Source organism: Erpetoichthys calabaricus, chromosome 2 (genome assembly GCF_900747795.2).
Source record: "Erpetoichthys calabaricus chromosome 2, fErpCal1.3, whole genome shotgun sequence".
NCBI lineage: Eukaryota > Metazoa > Chordata > Cladistia > Polypteriformes > Polypteridae > Erpetoichthys > Erpetoichthys calabaricus.
The window spans coordinates 331,247,190-331,267,189 of NC_041395.2; the positions used below are offsets into that span (position 1 = coordinate 331,247,190).

Below are 20,000 nucleotides of genomic sequence, written 5' to 3' on the forward strand. Positions count from 1 at the left end.
ATTGGCACACGCCTTTGACATAACCTAACATAGCAGGGCCAAAGCTCTTAGTTAAGTCAAAGTTGAGTTGGGGGGCCTATCCCTACAGCACTGGATGCAAGGCAGGAGAAGGCTCGGAATAAGATGTCAATCCATCGCCATCAGTTTGGAATCACAAACAACCTGCAGGTCTTTGGGAGAGATGTGGTCAGGCATGAGGTTTTATCACATCCAAATCAGTTTGTGTAATGGAGGTAAAAAAAGAAACAGTTGCTGTGCAAGGGGCTTTAACACTACAGATACATCTACAGGCTTCAGGAACTTTATCTGTGGTGAAAAAATTCTTTAATGGTGTTCATTATGAAATCAGCTTTATTACAATGCGATTTAGCACAGCTCTAGAAATGCCACCCAAACTGGAATAACCATGTGTAAAGGTCTCCAGTTATAAACTCACAAGTACCTTCAAGACAGGACACCCTGATGTCTGTCACATTTCCTCTTTTTATTAATTCATTACCTCATTAATAATCAAACCTTCTGCAATCCAAACCTTGTAAGTAATGTGGAAGCCCTTGTGTTGCAGATACCCACAGCAGAGTGTGCCTTAAATCCACAGAAGAAGATGATTTCCTCAGCACGTACATCAACGCCAACTACATACGGGTGAGTCTGAAATGAGCCTCTTCATCAGTGACGATGGTGATGATGACTGCAAAGGATTTGCAGTGTGTGTGAAAGTGAATGGTTTATTCATTCTCGAACCATCTGAACCTGCTTAATAGAACAGAACATGAATATGAATTAACTTCAAGGTCACCAGGTCATCATGGCATAATATAATGTATTATATTATATTATATTATATTATATTATATTATATTATATTATATTATATTATATTATATTATATTATATTATATTATATTATAATATAATATAATATAATATAATCCACCTTAATGAAAGGATAAATGTGTGCGTGTCTGTATACTGTATTTGTGTGTCTGTCCTGTTGCTGTGTTTCTGTCATTCCAACACATGGTGCAACACAAACATTTGCATAAATAAAACGCATTACACTTGTCATTCCACCAGATGGCACATCACAAACTTTAACAGTGCCTTTACAAATCCCATGCCAAATGGCATATAACAGAGACATATGCACTGCTTTTGTCATTCCTACGTATGGCGCATCACAAACATTAATAGTAATGCATTTTTTACATGCATTACAACATACATTACAATAGATGGTGAACTGCAAATATTAACACTGAGGTCTGCATTTATTATTTAGTGTCTTAGACATGTAGCACAGCTAATATAATACAAATATAATATAATATAATATAATATAATATAATATAATATAATATAATATAATATAATATAATATAATATACTGCGGTGGGTTGGCACCCTGCCTGGGATTGGTTCCTGCCTTGTGCCCTGTGTTGGCTGGGATTGGCTCCAGCAGACCCCCGTGACCCTGTGTTCGGATTCAGCGGGTTGGATAATGGATGGATGGATAATATAATATAATATAATATAATATAATATAATATAATATAATATAATATAATATAATCCACCTTGATGAAAGGATAAATGTGTGCATGTCTGCGTATCTGTGTCTGTCCTGTTGCTTTGTCTCTGTCATTCCATCACAAACATTTGCAGTAATAAAATAAATTGCACTTGTCATTCCAACAGATGGCGCATCACAAACATTTATAGTAATGCATTTTATTACATGCATCACAAAATACATTCCAATAGATGGTGCATTGCAAATGTTAACACTGAAGTCTACATTGATTAGTTAGTGTCTTAGACAGGTAGCACAACTAATAGAATAGAATAGAATAGAATCCACCTTAATGAAAGGATAAATGTGTGCATGTCTGTGTATCTCCTGTTGCTATGTCTCTGTTATTTCATCACAAACATTTGCAGTAATGAAATGCATTGCTCTTATCATTCCAACAGATGGTGTATCACAGACATTTGTAGTAATGTATTTTATTACATGCATTACAAAATACATTCCAATAGATGGTGCACTTTAACAATGAGGTCTGCATTGATTAGTTAGTGTTCTTAGACAGGTAGCACAGCTAATATAATACACTGCCTGGCCAAAAAAAAAGTCGCCACCAAAAAAAAAAGTCACACACTCTAATATTTCGTTGGACCGCCTTTAGCTTTGATTACGGCACGCATTCGCTGTGGCATTGTTTCGATAAGCTTCTGCAATGTCACAAGATTTAGTTCCATCCAGTGTTGCATTAATTTTTCACCAAGATCTTGCATGATGGGTGCATCACTTCATCTGCCTCTCTTCTTACCCTGATGCGCCCATCACTCTGGAACAGGGTAAATCTGGACTCATCAGACCACATGACCTTCTTCCATTGCTCCAGAGTCCAATCTTTATGCTCCCTAGCAAACTGAAGCCTTTTTTTCCGGTTTGCCTCACTAATTAGTGGTTTTCTCACGGCTGCACAGCTGTTCAGTCCCAATCCCTTGAGTTCCCTTCACATTGTGTGTGTGGAAATGCTCTTACTTTCACTATTAAACATAGACCTCAGTTCTACTGTTGTTTTTCTTCGATTTGATTTCACCAAACGTTTAAGTGATCGCTGATCACGATCATTCAGGATTTTTTTCCGGACACATTTTTTCCTCGAAGACGATGGGTCCCCACTATCCTTCCAGTTTTTAATAATGCGTTGGACAGTTCTTAACCCAATTTTAGTAGTTTCTGCAATCTCCTTAGATGTTTTCTCTGCTTGATGCATGCCAATGATTTGACCCTTCTCAAACAGACTGGCATCTTTTCCACGACCACGAGATGTGTCTTTCGACATGGTTGTTTAAGAAATGAGAAGCAACTCATTGCACCAGTTGGGGTTAAATAACTTGTTGCCAGCTGAAAGATAATCGCCCATGCAGTAATTATCCAATAGGAGGCTCGTTCCTATTTGCTTAGTTAAATCCAGGTGGCGACTTTTTTTTTGGCCAGGCTGTGTATAATATAATATAATATAATATAATATAATATAATATAATATAATATAATATAATATAATATAATATAATATAATATAATATAAATCCATCCATAAAACCACTTTCTGACCTGTTTGTCTAATACAGGGTAGTGAGAACACTATACTATTACATAAAACAGTATATGTTGCAGTAAGTAATCCTGCACTTGATGGTTGTCCCTCTGGAGTCGGGCGTCCTCCTGTGGCTTTTCCTCTCCAAGTTTTAGTTTTCCTCCCATGTTTATCAAAGATTTGCAAGGGACATTAAACTGTGTGAATGTGGGTATCTGAAAGCCTGAGTCCTACGATGGACTGGCACCTCATCCAGGGTTGATTCTTCTCGTGTCCCCACTGCTGTCAACATCGACTCCGGTCTCCAGTGATCTTACATTGGGTTCAGAGAGACTCTTTCCTGCATCATAGTGAAGCACGTTCACACAAGATCAACATTTTGAGTTGAGGTCTCACTGATGTGTCTCCATTTTGGCCTTCCATCCACACTACCCTGGCCTTTTAATCCCTGAAAATATACTTATGAAAAATGCCAGCAGTGTGAATGGTTGAAAATGAAGACTCAACCTCGCATTGCACTCTGATTGGTCTGTGCTCACTATGTGGCCCTTCCCTGATTGGGTCCTGCTCATTACACCATCTCATTCCCTGATTGGTCACCCTTCATGGAAGAAATTTGATAAACTTTGGATGAAATTTGACTACATGTAGGGAACACCAAAGACACGCTTTTTCAGCTTCCTATCATTTCCCATATCCAATACGTGGCGATTTCGTGACCCTAAATTTTGTGAGAGTTCTGCGATTCACGACAGCCCACCCAACACAACTGAATTTAGTTCTCTTTGTACTTTTTTTTTTTCTGTTTCTCTAAGATATGTGAACACTACACCAATTCCAGAAACTGTCAGGGCAGCAAATCACCCCCCCCCCCCCATCTCAACCCAACCACCCCCTCACCTTTACTCACCTTTGGGGGGGGGGTGCTAGAGTTTCATCCAAAAGTTCAGAGAGCACAACTCATCTGTGCTGTATCTTTGCAGGGCTACGGTGGAGAGGAAAAGGTGTACATAGCTACTCAGGGACCAACGGTCAACACTGTCAGCGACTTCTGGAGGATGGTGTGGCAGGAGCAGTCACCAATTATCGTCATGATCACAAACATTGAGGAAAAAAATGAGGTAGGACCACCAATGGTCGGAGTCAAAGAAGCTTGCAGTCTGTGAGGGTGCCAAGGGAATGGATGGTCTTGTATGAGTACTTGTATTTAATTTTAATTGGGTACATTGGCCATTTTTGCCCATCAATCAACACACAATAACCCATAACGGCAAAGCGAAGATATGTTTTCAGAAAAGTTTGCAAATGTATTAAAAATCAAAAAGTGAAAAGTCTTATTCATACTGTATATTCATTCAAACCCTTAATTCAGTACGTTCTAAAAGCCCCATTGCCAGAAATTCCAGCTTTGAGTTTTCTTTGGTAAGTCTCTACAAGCTTTGCATACCTGGGGCCTCATGCATAGCGGCGTGCATAGAAGTCACACTAAAACATGGCGTACGGACAAAAGCGGAAATCCAGATGCATAAATCTGTGCGTTTGCCAACTTCCACGTTCTTCTGCTCCATAAATCCCAGTCAGCGTGAAAAGTAACGCACGTGCACGCGCCTGCTGCCACTCCCCAAACTCCTCCCAGAATTTCATCTCTTTGAATATGCAAATCAATATACATAGCCCATAAGCTCAGAGTTCTGTGAAAAGGCAATGGCAAAAGCAATGGGGGAAATTGAAGAATTTCAGCAAATACCAAGTGGAGGCAAAGAAAAACGTACTATTTGTTGGTTTAAACAGTGGTATAAACAACCAAAGGAAGTTGATTGAGTGACATAGTGTCGGAGAAACTCAAAAGCTCAAGTCCACAAAGTCGCACAGTGCCCGAAATAAAAAAGAAGTTGTCAGTGGAAAGGCGAGTCGTAGCCCACCGTCTGAGTGTCATATGAAAGCTTATTAGGGTACAAAGAAAAAAAAATAGGGACACAGTGGGAAAAAAAAGCTCAAAATGTCAACTTTAATCTTGAAATTTCCACTTTAATCATGTAGTTTATTTTGTCATTAAAATAGAACATCATAAACTTCATCTTTAAATTAATTTACTAGTGTCTCAAATCCCATCGCAACTAAAGTAGCACGTTAAATGCTTTGTATTGTGTTTGTTCTTCTATGTGCTCTATGTGTGTGTCAATCACTACCTGCTTCTTAAACGGGCTTTCTCTTCCTCCAAAAGGACACAGAATCCATTACATTCGTGATATTACAGCTCTCTGAATAATTAAAATACTGAGATGTATACGTGATATAATTTTCATGATGATAGAAGTTAAAGCATGTTATTAAACCTGGGAACATGGTGGCACAGTGTTAGAATCGAGCTGGTGTCCGGTCCATAAACTGCCTCACGCAAGATGCTTGCTGCACCGTGTGCGACCTTCGATGAAATAATTTATTGCAGCAGTACTGTACTAACCTCCAATCCCTGTCCTTACTTTTCTTTCTCCAAATACCCAATCGCCACATGATTAGCTCTGTAATAGACATTAAGCCATCTGTAAGCTGAGAACGCCGATTCTTCAAAAATTTTAAGGAATATTGAAATATCTTCATAGTACATGTTGAATTATTCCATCTATCTATCCTTCCAGTGTCGCGCCAGCACCAGCAAGAATACAATGTGAGGCAGGAACAATCCATGAACGGGGTGCCAGATCATCACTAGCACTGTCCACTATGTCCTCACATGTTTAATTTATTAACAATATAGATTATTTAAATGATGTTAACATCTCATCTGTATGATGTAATAAACATAGTATGCTGCATTTCATCTTAAAAATGATATTGTCATCATATGTAAATACGCGCTTTATAAAGTGGCTCAGGTTGTGCAATATTATAACTGTATCGCAAGTTTACAGTGAGGTAATTGTACTGATAAGTACAAACAGTTCTATAAGGAGCACTTGATGGACTGATTGAGTGTGTTTATAGTTCTTGGGATGAAACTGTTTCTGAACCGCGAGGTCCGTACAGGAAAGGCTCTGAAGCATTTGCCGTATGGGAGCAATTCAAGTAGACAGCATGGCTGAGGCAGCGTGTGCTTGATACTGTATACCGCTAATTCTCTTTCCAATCAGCTGTGATTCCCCACTCAGATACAGTGATATAAATACTCCGAGTGGCGCAGTGACAGTAATATGGAAAAAGATGATCCGCTGTGGCAAACCCTAACAGGATCAGCTGAAAGAAGAAGAAGGTGCAGTGAGAGTAACAACGCTAAAGCAGCTATTGTATTTAGAATAGTCTGACCATTCTGTGGACCATTATGTTGTTACAGGTTAATTACAATCAGATGCCTTAAACTAATATTAAACAATATGCGGTTAATTTCAGTTTATTTATAAAGCCGAGTCAGGGATGTGGATCTACAAAAGAAAGGGTAACCACACAGGAACAGTAGCACTGCTTTGACACTGGGTGCCGCCAGATTGCAAAACCGAGCAGAGAACTTGCGTACGCCAGGGATTGAGCTGGCATGAAAATGTGTGTGGCTTTACACCAAGTTTAGTTTTAATACATCGCGATGTGAGCATGGAAACGGGCATAGGCAACATTTTTGTGTGTACGCACCATTTATACATGAGGCCCCTCGTGTGGAAATCAGGGGCGCTCCAGCTGCCCCAACCCCGACACAGACAGGCAGAGACACGAGTTGAGCACAGCACACATTTATTTTCACACATGGAGCGTGTCTCCCTCGCGCCCCACAACAGCACGGTACATAAGCACCAAATACACAATCCTTCTTCTTCCTTCTTCTTCTCTTTTTGTCGTCCTCCTCCACTCCTCCTTTTGGCATGCTTCATCCCTCTTCCTCCCGACTCTGGCTTTCTGAATGGACTGAGGCACCTCCTTTTTAAGGTTGGCCCTGGGAGTGTTCATTAATCACTCCCAGGTGTGGTAAAAGCCCCCACAGAACCCATAGGGCTGTGCCAAGCTCCAACTCCCAGCATGCCCTGCAGCAATCCATGGTGCCTCAGCCTCCCAGGAGGGCTGCCCTCTATGGCCCCAGGGGAGGTATTACCTTGTAGATGCCCTATCCCACAGTCCTTCCATCCAGCTGGCGTCCTGGCTGGGTACTGCCCATGGCCATCCGTCACTATGGATTTGGGCAGCTCATCCCTATTCTTCCTCACAGATCCTCTCAAACTCCATTAGATGGGATGGGAAGTGTCCATCCAGTGCATGTGTGTGTATGTGTGTGTGTGCGTGTGTTCACCCTGTGATGGACTGCCCACCTGTCTAAGTGTTGTTCCTGCTTTGCACCAGATGCTTGCTGGGATATGCTGGAAAAATGGTTGGATGAGAGGATGGATGGATGGATGGATGGATGGATGGATGGATTGATGGATGGATGGATGGATGGATGGATGGATGGATGGATGGATGGATGGATGGATGGATGGATGGATGGTCTACAGAAAATAAACTCTCCTCATTATTGTGTGCCTTCTCAGAAATGCACAGAGTACTGGCCAGAAGACAGTGTGACCTACGAGGGGATCGAGATAACCATCCAGCAGGTCATCGAAGCTGACGACTACAGCCTCAGGCTGATCACCCTGAAGGTAGGCCACCATTTAAACAGAAAGCCTTCAATTCATTATACTGAACAATTTATTATACTTCTGTATGGAGGTGAGCAGAATAAAGGAAACTCGACATGAAGAGTTTGTGAACTTTCAGGTACCTAAATGCCTGTTATGAAGGCCATCAGACAGGTCTGACACTTTTAACATGGCAGTGATCAAACTCGCAGAGTTCTGAAGAGGCCACATAGTCAGGACACAAAATGAAGGTGCAGTGGTCCTAAAAACTGCAAAATGATTTCACGCATTATGGAGAGTAGTCCGAAAAATAAAGATGGAGTGTGTCAAACTGCACTGGCAAAGACAGATAAGTGGTTGCAAGTCAAAGGTTGCTGGCTGGGACAGGCGCACACTTCACAGGGTGGCTTCTACATGCCACTAAATGTCCTCAGCACCTCAGTGGTCCTGTCTGAACAAAATCAGGACATTGTGAGGTGTCACAAAGCTGGGCTGCCATACTGAAATCACTAATATCCAAGGCCAAAACACAACTTACAACCTGGTGTAAGGGTCGGACCTCTAAGCATTTCACAAAATTAGAAGTGAAAATGGGGGGATACCAACACAGTGGTGGATGAATAAAGTAAAAGGAGATTTGAAGGAAAAAGGTGCTGACTGGGGAGGAGGTGCAGGTCCGAGCTGTGTGGAGAAGGTCAATCAGATACATCAACCCCACATACAGTAGGGAAAAGATGAAGAGGAAGAAGAAGGTTGTTCTGATGAGGGATCTTTCACCCATTTTCTTACATCTGAAAAGCCAAAGGATTCCTTTAGATTAGATCAGATAAAGTTTTATTAATCCCAAGGAGAAAGTCAAATGTATACAGCAAAATAAATAAATGAATTAACTTAATGAGTACATTGGGGTGAAGCATTCAGTTTTGCTTCATAGCAGTGTGCAGAAAAGACCCCCAGAGGCACTCCGTAATACATCCAATTCTGCCTCCATCCTCTTTCCCACACAAGCGTCCAGTGTGTCCAGGGTCTGCCATGTGATGGAGCAGGTGTTCCTGATAAGTTTCTTCAGGCATTGTTATACTTTTGTGCCAAGGAGACTGCAGCACAGAACACCACACGGGCTACTATGGACTGGAAGAACATTTCCACATCAACAGACCTGAGAGTCTTCTTGGCAAGTCAATTCTGCTCTCGTCCTTCTTGTCCTGCACCACTGTGTTGTCAGACCAGTCCAGTTTGTTGTTTATGTGGACCACCAACCAGATACTTGAAGCTCTGCACCACTTCCACATCCTCCCCCTGAATGGTGACTGGTGGTCTCAGAGTCTCCTCGACACGTTGGAAGTCTTGCTGACGATTTAAGCCTAATGTCAGTCCAAAGGCGGGCAGACACGGAGAGAACATGCAAACTACATGCAACGAGGACCTGGGAGGTGAACGCTGGTCTCCTTACTGTGACGCAGCAGTGCTAACACTACGCCACCGTGCCAATCCAAACAAAAACACAGTTCCTTTAAATATCCAAATCATGATTAAAGAATTTTTTAAAAAGTTGTATGAGAAAGAGAGCAAAAATAAATATTCCTTTAAAAATACAATAATCCACAAGCAGAATGTAAATGAAACGCAAAGGGGCTGAAAATCAGAGAATCCAAAAACAAAATACACAAGTGGCATACACGAAACCTAACAAAACAATGGCAAAGCCAACATAAGAACTTCATTGTTCCTTTCAGTACCTGCGCCCTTTCTACATTGTTAGGTGACCCTGCCTCCTTGGGCTCCAAACAAAGGGAACATGGCAGATAACAAAAACATTATGTGGAAAGGTAACAGAATGGCTTGTTCTCGTCTAGATTGTTCTAATATTCTAATGATGTTCTAATACAAAGTAAGAAAGCTAATAAATAACATATTAAACAAATTTAATGGAAACAGATCCTAAAACATAATAACAATTATAGTTACTGTATATTATAAATTAGAACAAAGATAGAAATAAAAAATAAAACAATAAGCTTAAGCCAGAGCAACAAGCCTGGTTGAATCATAATACACGTGCCTAAAACAACAATTAATTACAGTGATCCCTCGCTATATCGCGCTTCGCCTTTCACGGCTTCACTCCATCGCGGATTTTATATGTAAGCATATCTATACTAATAAAAGGCAAAGCCCTCACTGACTGACTCACTCACTGACTGACTGACTGACTCATCACTAATTCTCCAACTTCCCGTGTAGGTGGAAGGCTGAAATTTGGCAGGCTCATTCCTTACAGCTTACTTACAAAAGTTAGGCAGGTTTCATTTCGAAATTCAAAGCGTAATGGTCATAACTGGAACATATTTTTTGTCCATACACTGTAATGGAGGAGGCGGAGTCACGTATCGCGTCATCACGCCTCCTACGTAATCACGTGAACTAAAAACAAGGAAGAGATTTACAGCACGAGTCACACGCGGGAACGAAGGTAAATGACGTTAATTTTTGACTGTCTTTTAATACTGTGTAAGCATACATATTAACACATGTGCAATTAAACGTGTGCATTTACGGGGTGATTTCTCAGGCTTAAAAGCTCACCTTTTATCAAACGCGGGAACAAAGGTAACTGACGTTGTTCACTGTCTTTTAATACTGTGTAACCATACATATTAACACATGTCCAATTAAACGTGTGCATTTACGGGGTGATTTCTCAGGCTTAAAAGCTCGCCTTTTACTAAAAAGGTAAATGCAAAACTATTTTCAATCAGTTTATTGAAACGCTCCCGTTAAGGATTGCAATAACATATTCGCGAGATAAAAGAACGAAGTAGGGGGAAATGGAGGAACAGCCGCAAACAGCGAAGAGCAAAAAATTAATTAAACAATTGAGAACGGAGCGAGTTAAGCATACAAGCATGTTCATAAGGGAAACAAACCACGGTGTAAAACGTAAGTTTAAATAAAGTTTATAGAAACGCTCCGCGAGATAAAAGTTTAATGAGAAGACACGAGGTATAAACGAACCACACGCCGTGGCGCAACGTTAGGGGCAACAGTTTCAACCATTCTATGATCTGCTTCTCGCAACTGAAAGACGGCACATGGCGGATGTTAGCCGACTTGCTGACCGCAACGTTAGGGGCTTCAAGTATGGCGCTGACGCCACATCTCAGTGCCAACACTTTGCAGACTGTACTTAAAAGACACGCCCCTCCTCACTGGACAGTTAAAAACACCAATCAAACTAACGATGACATCAAGTATTACCCAATCAAAAGTAGGAAAGGAGGCATCTTCATAAAATGCGTGTGGGATGATTTGCATGAGACGCTGCTTTAAAAAAAAAATGATTACAAAAATACGGGATAAATCCCGTCCAGTATTGATTCAAAACGGGACGCGCAATTTCATTGTCAAACGCGGCACGATTCCGTATTTTAAAGGACGGGTGGCAACCCTACAGTGCCAGGTAACCACCCATACAATCAGATTGTGATTCAGACTAGGAATGCAATGAATGTAATTACCCCGATCTACATACAAGGCGAAAGTCTTGCAACATTCAAAGATGATGGTTTGGGATAATTAGTACTTATTAAGTACACCATGGAACATAAAAGAGCTTATGAAGCCTTGAACTGAAAAAAGCAAGATCTCAGAGATCGTACAAAAAAAAAAGGAGGTAATGTCGTTTTACTCGCTGTAGATTTTAGTGAAACATTACCAGTTATTCCACGAGGGAGACCAGCAGATGAACTCAACGCTTCTTTAAAATCCATGCTTCTCCCACGGTCGGTTATATGTCGCGTGTTCTCGGGTAGGTACACCAAAAAATGTATACATTTAAGCATGTAATGGGCAAAGAAAAAATGAGGTATACCCGAAGGCACTGCAGTAGTACTCAATGTAACTTTACTTCTTAAATGTTAATGTTTTACTGTTTAATAATTTATACGCTTCTTATATATTGTTCAAATTCTTTTATCAAAATACCAGTGACAGCGCAATGCACGATAACATGGAGTGAATACACCATATGCATCTGCCCACGGCCGCCCTGGTGTGCGCAGATAGGAGTTGATTCTAAAATAAAATAAACATAAAAAGAGTAATACAATCATCAGCCATAAAGCGGATAGCAGACGTGACGTATTATATGTGTACCACATTTCAAGTCAATAGGTGAAACAGTTTGCAAGCTACAGGTGATTTAAATATCCTGGACAGACCAACGAAAAGCCACGGTAGCAAATTATACAAGAAGATTTTACTGTTTAATTATTTATATTTATATGAAATGTGCTTCTTATATATTACTTCATATTCTCATATGATAATGATGTTAATGTTGTTTATATTGATTTCTATGTTATTGTAAGTGCATCTATGTGTGTATATGTATGTATGTATGTATGTATGTATGTATGTATGTATGTATGTATGTGTATATATATATATATATATATATATATATATATATATATATATATATATATATATATATAAAAAATATATATATAAAAAATATATGTGTATATGTATATATAATATATCTGTATATGTGTGTATATGTGTGTGTATATGTGTATATGTATATATATATGACAGCAACATAACAATGACAACACAATTACATTGACAATCATGTTACGTTATTTTTAAAATGTTTCCTTTTCTTTTTCATAACCTCTTTAACACACTACTTCTCCGCTGCGAAGCGCGGGTATTTTGCTAGTTTAAATATATATCGCGGATTTTTTGCTGGTTCGCGGATTTCTGCGGACAATGGGTCTTTTAATTTCTGGTACATGCTTCCTCAGTTGGTTTGCCCAGTTGATTTCATACAAGGGACGCTATTGGCAGATGGCTGAGAAGCTAGATTGCTTACTTTTCTCTGTCTCTCTTGCGCTGACTTTCTCTGATCCTGACGTATGGGGATTGAGCAGGGGGGCTGTTCGCACACCTAGACGATACGGACACGGACGTTCGTCTAAAAATGCTGAAAGATTATCTTCACGTTGCTATCTTTTGTGCAGCTGCTTCCTGAAACGACATGCTGCACGGTGCTTCGCATACTTAAAAGCTCGAAGGGCACGTATTGATTTTTGACTGAAAAACAAACTCTCTCTCTCTCTCTCTCTCTCTCTCTCTCTCTCCCTGCTCCTGACGGAGGGGGTGTGAGCTGCCGCCTTCAACAGCTTTGTGCCGCAGTGCTTCGCATACTTAAAAGCCAAACAGCTCTATTGATTTGTTTGCTAGAGATTGTTTTCTCTATCTATGTGACATTCTGTGCTCCTGACACGCACTCCTTTGAAGAGGAAGATATGTTTGCACTCTTTTAATTGTGAGACAGAACTGTCATCTCTGTCTTGTCATGCAGCACAGTTTAAACTTTTGAAAAAGAGACAAATGTTTGTTTGCAGTGTTTGAATAACGTTCCTGTCTCTCTACAACCTCCTGTGTTTCTGCGCAAATCTGTGACCCAAGCATGACAATATAAAAATAACCATATAAACATATGGTTTCTACTTCGCGGATTTTCTTATTTCGCGGGTGGCTCTGGAACGCAACCCCCACGATGGAGGAGGGATTACTGTAATTCATTTTAATGTTTTGTTATGTTCTGGTAACAACACAATGCTGTTACATTTGCAGTCTTCGAAACAGTGGGTTGTTAGGGGTGGGACCTTTGGGGTCCCATTCCCAGTATAAAGCCTGATGTCACAGTACCAGCGACATTCTAAAATTGTGGGACTTTATCTCAAAGTATTTTCATGTGCGAAATCTCGATGTCTCGCATCATTTTTTTGACTTCATCTCATGCCATTTGCAGGCTAGCAGTACAGAGTTTGTTTTTGGGAAAACCAGAAGAGGCGTAGTCAGGGACAGAAATGGGTCAATCCCAAAAAATCTCATCAAGAAGTAACAGTAATGATCATACATTTGATATGTGGGTTCGTTTTATTATCAGATGACACAGATTTCTGGAAGTTTCTAACAATTTTTATTACCTCGAGGTCACTCTGTAATGGTATGAGACAGCATCACCAGGGATTAATGTGAGAGACGAGAAAAGACTTGTAGTTTGTGGTCAGACAAGTTCAAAACTCAAAAATGAAAAATAAAACACAAGCGAACACAGCACAAGAGCAAACCAAAAAATCAAAACGAGATAAAAACCCAAAAACCAAAAAGAAACCGGGCACCTACTTGAATTGCAAACTAAGACTAAAGATTGTTGAAGATTATCCAACCGAGGGGTACCAAAACACGGAACTGCTGTCGTGTTTGTAAAGTCACACCTGCTCACGTCACAAATGTGCCAATAGCAGTCACGTGACTGTGTCGCCTAAACAGAAGCATGAAAAAAATCGAAATAAAACAAACTTTGTGAAAATAAACAAAAATGGGTAGCAACCTCCAATAATCACTTTCACCTGATGCAAAAGATAAGGAACCACACAGATAAAGTTTTGGGGCACCTGACGGTGTATTTCGAATGAAAAAATGCAAAAGTTGAAAAACAATGCAAAAATGTTGGAGCGTCTTTCCAGACGCGAGTCCATTTACTTGACTGCTGCACCTGTGGTAGTTGTGGCCGTTAAAATGGTTCTTCACAGTAAAGGGGTTTGGCTTCTTGAAGAAGTGGGTGTGTCTTCATGGATCTTTTAATCTGTAGATGAAAGAGGAGGAGATGTGAATGACAGTGCCATCTCTCGCCCAGGGGTGGAATTACTATCTGTGAATAAGCCCTGAGAATACTCCCTTACTTGCACGTTATGCGACACTGATTAAAAAACCTGCACAACTCACGTCTTGTTATAGGGTCACCTTTTGTATGCTTTCACATCCACATTTGTAGTGTCACAAAAACAGACCACAGACATAAAAAGGTTTGGGGCAGCCACCCGTATATTGTGCCTTGGCTGCAAAAAAGGGTTGAAATTGCTTGTGATGTTCACAGGTTTGAGTCCAAAACTGAACTGCGTGTAACAGGAAAAGATGGCGGCTTTAAAAACCGAGAAAAGAAGTGTCATCATCGGAACCAGAAGTGACGTCTTCTGGGACGGAAGTGACGTTAGCACTAGTGCCGGAACTGGAAGTGATGTCTTCGGTACTGGAAGTGACGTCATCCATGCCGCCGGAAGTGATGACGTCCACAAAACCGGAAGTGCCCTGGTGCTGGGACCAGAAGTGATGTCATCACTGGCGCCGGAACCTAGCGAGATTTCATTGAGGATGTTCTGCAGAAGATTGAGAAAGAGAGTTAGTGCAGTTCGCCACCCCCTGGTCTGGCGTGGTAGTACTATTCTTAAGGCCTTTCAATTGTCTCTCGATCGCATGTGTGTGACAGTAGATAAACCCTATCTTTGCATGCATTCTTGCTATTGAAAAAAAATCCTCTTGAAATTCCTGGGATCGATTTTTGGAGCTGGATTTTGCCTCACGTCTCAGCTTTGGTTACGGTTTTTGGCTTTACGAGGTGCGATCCAAAAGTTCCCGGAATGCATTTATTTAAAAGCATACACACCAAATAACAATTAATGGCGAACAGTTCCTTCAAAATAGTCACCCGCTGAGTTGATACACCAATCCCAGCGAGATTTCAACCTTTTCGAAGCACCTCTGGAAGTCGTTCTTTGTCAGTGTGTTCAAGACGTCGGTTGTTACCGCTTGGATCTCCTCCACCGTCTCAAATCTGCGTCCCTTGAGCCTCATCTTCATCTTAGGAAATAAAAAAAAATCAGACGGCACTAAATCAGGGGAGTATGGAGGGTGGGGATTGGCAGTAAACTTTGTAGAAACCAAAAATTTGGGCACAATCAGAGATGTGTGAGCTGGTGCATTGTCGTGATGCAAAATAAATGACTTGTCAGCCCACATCTGAGGACGTGTTCGGCGAATTCGATTTCGCAAACGCCTTAGAACATTCCTGTCGAATGCTTGTTGCAACATTTCATGGCTGTCTTTTGCTGTTTTTCCCAGTTTAAAACAGAATTTAACACACACTCTTTGCTCTTTCAAATCACTTATTTTCACGAACAACCCTTCACAGGCACAATTGAAGTTTAAACAAGAACTGCGACTTGAAAAACAACTGCACTGATGTTATAACGCGTGATAACCGCTCTCAAGGACAACTTGAACTGCTATCTAGCGGCGATTGATATGACCAAACCCTTATGGCTGCAGAATAAATGCATTCCGGGAACTTTTGGATCGCACCTCGTATGTTATATTTTGACCGGATCTTATAAATTCCCAGAAGCGGTCAATTGCACCGAAGTAGGGTGTAGTTATCGACTATGCCATGTACTGAAAAACAGACGAGCATAAAGGTTTAGAGCACCTGTAGGCAAACCCAGTTTAAACTGAAAATAAACGAAAGTTATAAAGGCATTGAAAAAGGGCAAAAAGACGTCTGTATAGACGCGACTCTCAAAGTGACTGCTGTTTTTTCCTTACGTTTTGCCTTTGTTGCTTATTCTTTAGTATTACTGCCTAATGTTATTTGTTTTTCGTTTCATATAACTTTCTTTTTTGTTGTCTTGTAAAGCACTTTGAGCTACATTGCCTGTATGAGAATTTAGATAGATAGATAGATAGATAGATAGATAGATAGATAGATAGATAGATAGATAGATAGATAGATAGATAGATAGATAGATAGATAGATAGATAGATAGATAGATAGATAGATAGATAGATAGATAGATAGATAGATAGATAGATAGATAGATAGATAGATAGATAGATAGACTCTGTCACAGATGTCAAACTGTCCAGCTCCGTGCCTACAATAGAGCCTGCCTTCCTCACCAGTTTGTCCAGGCGTGAGGCGTCTTTCTTCTTAATGCTGCCTCCCCAGCACACCACTGCGTAGAAGAGGGCGCTCACCACAACCGTCTGATAGAACATCTGCAGCATCTTATTGCAGATGTTGAAGGACGCCAGCCTTCTAAGGAAGTATAGTCGGCTCTGTCCTTTCTTACACAGAGCATCAGTATTGGCAGTCCAGTCTAATTTATCATCCAACTGCACTCCCACATATTTATAGGTCTGCACCCTCTGCACACAGTCACCTCTGATGATCACGGGGTCCATGAGGGGACTATTATTATTATTATTATTATTATTATTATTATTATTATTATTATTATTATTATTATTATTATTATTATTGCTATTGAAATAAATGCTCCTGTTGTTGTTGTTGTAATAAAACATCCCGAGCAGCGCCGCACGCAAAGTGGCATTTTGCACTGTGACAGCTCAACGGCACACACTGTGTTATCAATCAGAGAGTTTTTGACCAAAAATTTTAGATGTTGCTTTGCACCTCCCTGAAATGATCAGATGTTGTCGCTCCCTGGGGCTCTTTATGTTTCCAAAATTAAAATTGAGACAGAGGGGAAGAAGATTTCCTACCATCTTAGAAATACAGGAAAACAAAATCGCAGGAGTCTCTAAACACGGTATTCAAAGATGAGAACTGGAAACGTTTCTAAGAATGGAAGAAGCACTGGGACAAGTGTACTGCATCTCAAGGGGAGTACTCTGATGTTGACGATGATGGATTTACTGTAAGTTGTATAATAAAGTTTTTGTTCTAACAAGTCCAAGAATTTTCTGGTCCCCTCTTGAATATTCTAACCATTGTCATAAAAATTGCCTCTGCTATTTAAAGGTAGAATATGTATATGCAAATCAACTGCAATGTCCTGCTTCCTCCCACATGCTTGACAGTTGTCCTCTAATGTTGTACTGACCACGTGTCCAACCCTTGTGCTGCCCCTCTCTGCCTTACAGTGCAATGGAGAGAAGAGGAGTCTGCGGCACTACTGGTACACTTCTTGGCCCGATCAGAAGACCCCAGACAAAGCTCCGCCCCTCCTGGAGCTGGTACAGGAAGTTGAAGAGGCGTGCCAACGGGAAGAGGGCCACGGTCCTGTCATTGTTCACTGCAGGTATGTATTATTCTGACTGACACTTCTATCCAAAGACAGGTCAGGTCAGGTTGGGGAGCATGCACTGGTACAGCGCGTTACCACACCCACCACACGACAAAACAGCTTGGGATCCCCAATAGCAGACACCCTCCCAGGTGTTACATGGGTGTCCTTTGGCCTGGTCGGTCAAGCCGCTCGGGTCTTCATTCTGGATCACCCTGGGGAATCGCGCCACATGGCCATAACGTGCCATAACTGACACTCCCTCACAATGCGGGTCATGTGCCTCATTCAGGACTCCCACACAAAGTCAAACCAGCGGTACCCAAAGATCCTCTGAAGAGACACAATACTGAAGGAGTTCAGTCTTTGTCTCACTGGATAGTGTCCATGTCTCGCAACCATATAGCAAGACAGGACACTAAACACTTAGATCTTCGTCCTTTGCTTAGATATCGGGTGCACCACACACCCCTTTCCAGCGACCTCATGACCCCACCCTGCTCTCCCAATCGGTCTACTGACTTCATAGGAAGAGTCACCAGAGACATGAATGTCATTGCCGAGGTAAGTAAACCTCTCGATGAGGTCGGCACTCTCTCCGCAGACAGACACACTGCTGATGACCATGCCTAAGATGTCATTAAAGGCCTGGCTTTTGGTTTTTATCAGGATCCTCATAAGCCCAGACACTCAAACTCCTCACTCAGTCTCTCGAGAGCCCCGATCAGAGCCTCCATTGACTCAGTGAACATCACAGCATCGTCAGGAAAGTCAAGATCAGTGAATCTTTCTTCTTCAACAGATGCTGCACAGCCACTGCACCTCACGACCTTGCCCAACATCCAGTCCATAAAAGCATTGGGCAGAGTTGGAGCAAAAACACATCCTCGATGAACCCCAGAATCAACTGGGAAAAACGTAGAGGTTCTGCCTCCACTCTGCACAGCACTCAAAGTACCAGTGTACAGGCCAGCCATGACATCCAGCAACTTTTGAGGGATTCCGTGACATCTCAGGATGTCCTACAGGGCAGCTAGATCAACTGAGTTGAACGCTTTACGAAAATCGATAAAGGCTGCAAAGAAGCTCTGCCGATGTTCACGTTTGCACTTCATGAGAACCCTCAGTGCCAGGATGCTGTCGATGGTAGATTTCTTAGGCATAAAACCAGATTGTTCCGTTCTCTAGTAGGTGAGCAAGTGATCACGAATCCTACTGAGGATGATCCTAGTAAGGACCTTACCCGGCACCAAGAGCAGTGTTATCCTTATCACCCTTTCTTTTCCAGATAGGGACGACAAGTCATTTGGGATGACACCCGTCTCCTAAATGGAAGCAAAGATTGCTTGCAATGCCAGGAGGATAGCCTTACCAGCAGCCTGGAGAAGTTCACCCCGATTACCACCGATCCCTGCAGCCTTCCGTACCCTCATCAGGTTTACCCACTGAGCAATCTCAGTGAGATTGGGTGGTTCATAGCTAATTGGAGGATCAGCCTCAAAAACTGTGGACCAAGAGATGTGCAACGCTGGAGGATCAGCTTTGAACAGCTGCTCAATGTAGACAGTCCAGTGAGTCACAACAGCAGTGTCATCCATAAGGACTGTTCCATCAGCGCAACCTGACTGCTATCCAATGTGATAAATCCTAATTGCTTCCATAGTTCCACAGCTGGAGCAAAAGCAAGCAAATGGCCGGGCTCAGGGTTGTACAGCGGACCCAGCAGGACTCGCATAGCATGTCAACCAGGAAGAGCCAATGTTGTTCTTCAACAGACTTGTAAAATTATGTGTCCCTCCCATAAATTCACCATCCTGATCACCTCCAGTATCCTGTAACCATAAGATTGGAGGGCGATGCTTGAATTTGAGCCTTACTTTCCAACTCATTCCTACCTGGTGCTGTGCTCAACATTTCTACATCTTCATCTGTATTTTTCAGCATTGACCCTTAGCTGCTGGCTGTCTTAACTGAAAGGCCATTATTCCATTCATCATTCTCAAAATGTCTTAGACGCTTGATCTTGATGCCAGAAGGGTTGAGACAAGCACGTCCTGATTAGTTGTGTTTTGATGTGTCTGGCTCAAATTGAGGCCTTGCTTCCAAACTCAAGAAGCAGGCTTCAAGGCCTGCACAGGTCCAACAGAAAGTTTCAAAAGCATTTAAATTGAAAAACCCTAAAAGGGTGAGAGGAACCATGAAAAAACCCCTGGCCCATGAGAACAATGATTCTTTATTTTTTAAGAATTATTGACAAAAAATACAAAGCAAAAGAGAAAAATGTAGTAAAAAATGTAATAAAAAAACTGAAAATCTAATAACAAAAGTAAGAAAAAATTATCAGG

The 20,000-nt window shown here is 41.4% G+C and overlaps 1 protein-coding gene across 1 annotated transcript in view; it reads left to right on the top strand.

Moving 5' to 3' along the window:
- Nucleotides 1-20,000, top strand: part of ptpn5 (protein tyrosine phosphatase non-receptor type 5) — a 181,501-nt gene that overhangs the window by 145,640 nt on the left and 15,861 nt on the right. The window contains exons 9-12 of the mRNA XM_028796021.2: nucleotides 566-645; nucleotides 4,094-4,231; nucleotides 7,622-7,732; nucleotides 17,513-17,670. Of these exons, the coding sequence (XP_028651854.1) occupies nucleotides 566-645; nucleotides 4,094-4,231; nucleotides 7,622-7,732; nucleotides 17,513-17,670 (487 nt within the window). The remainder of the gene's footprint in view (nucleotides 1-565; nucleotides 646-4,093; nucleotides 4,232-7,621; nucleotides 7,733-17,512; nucleotides 17,671-20,000) is intronic.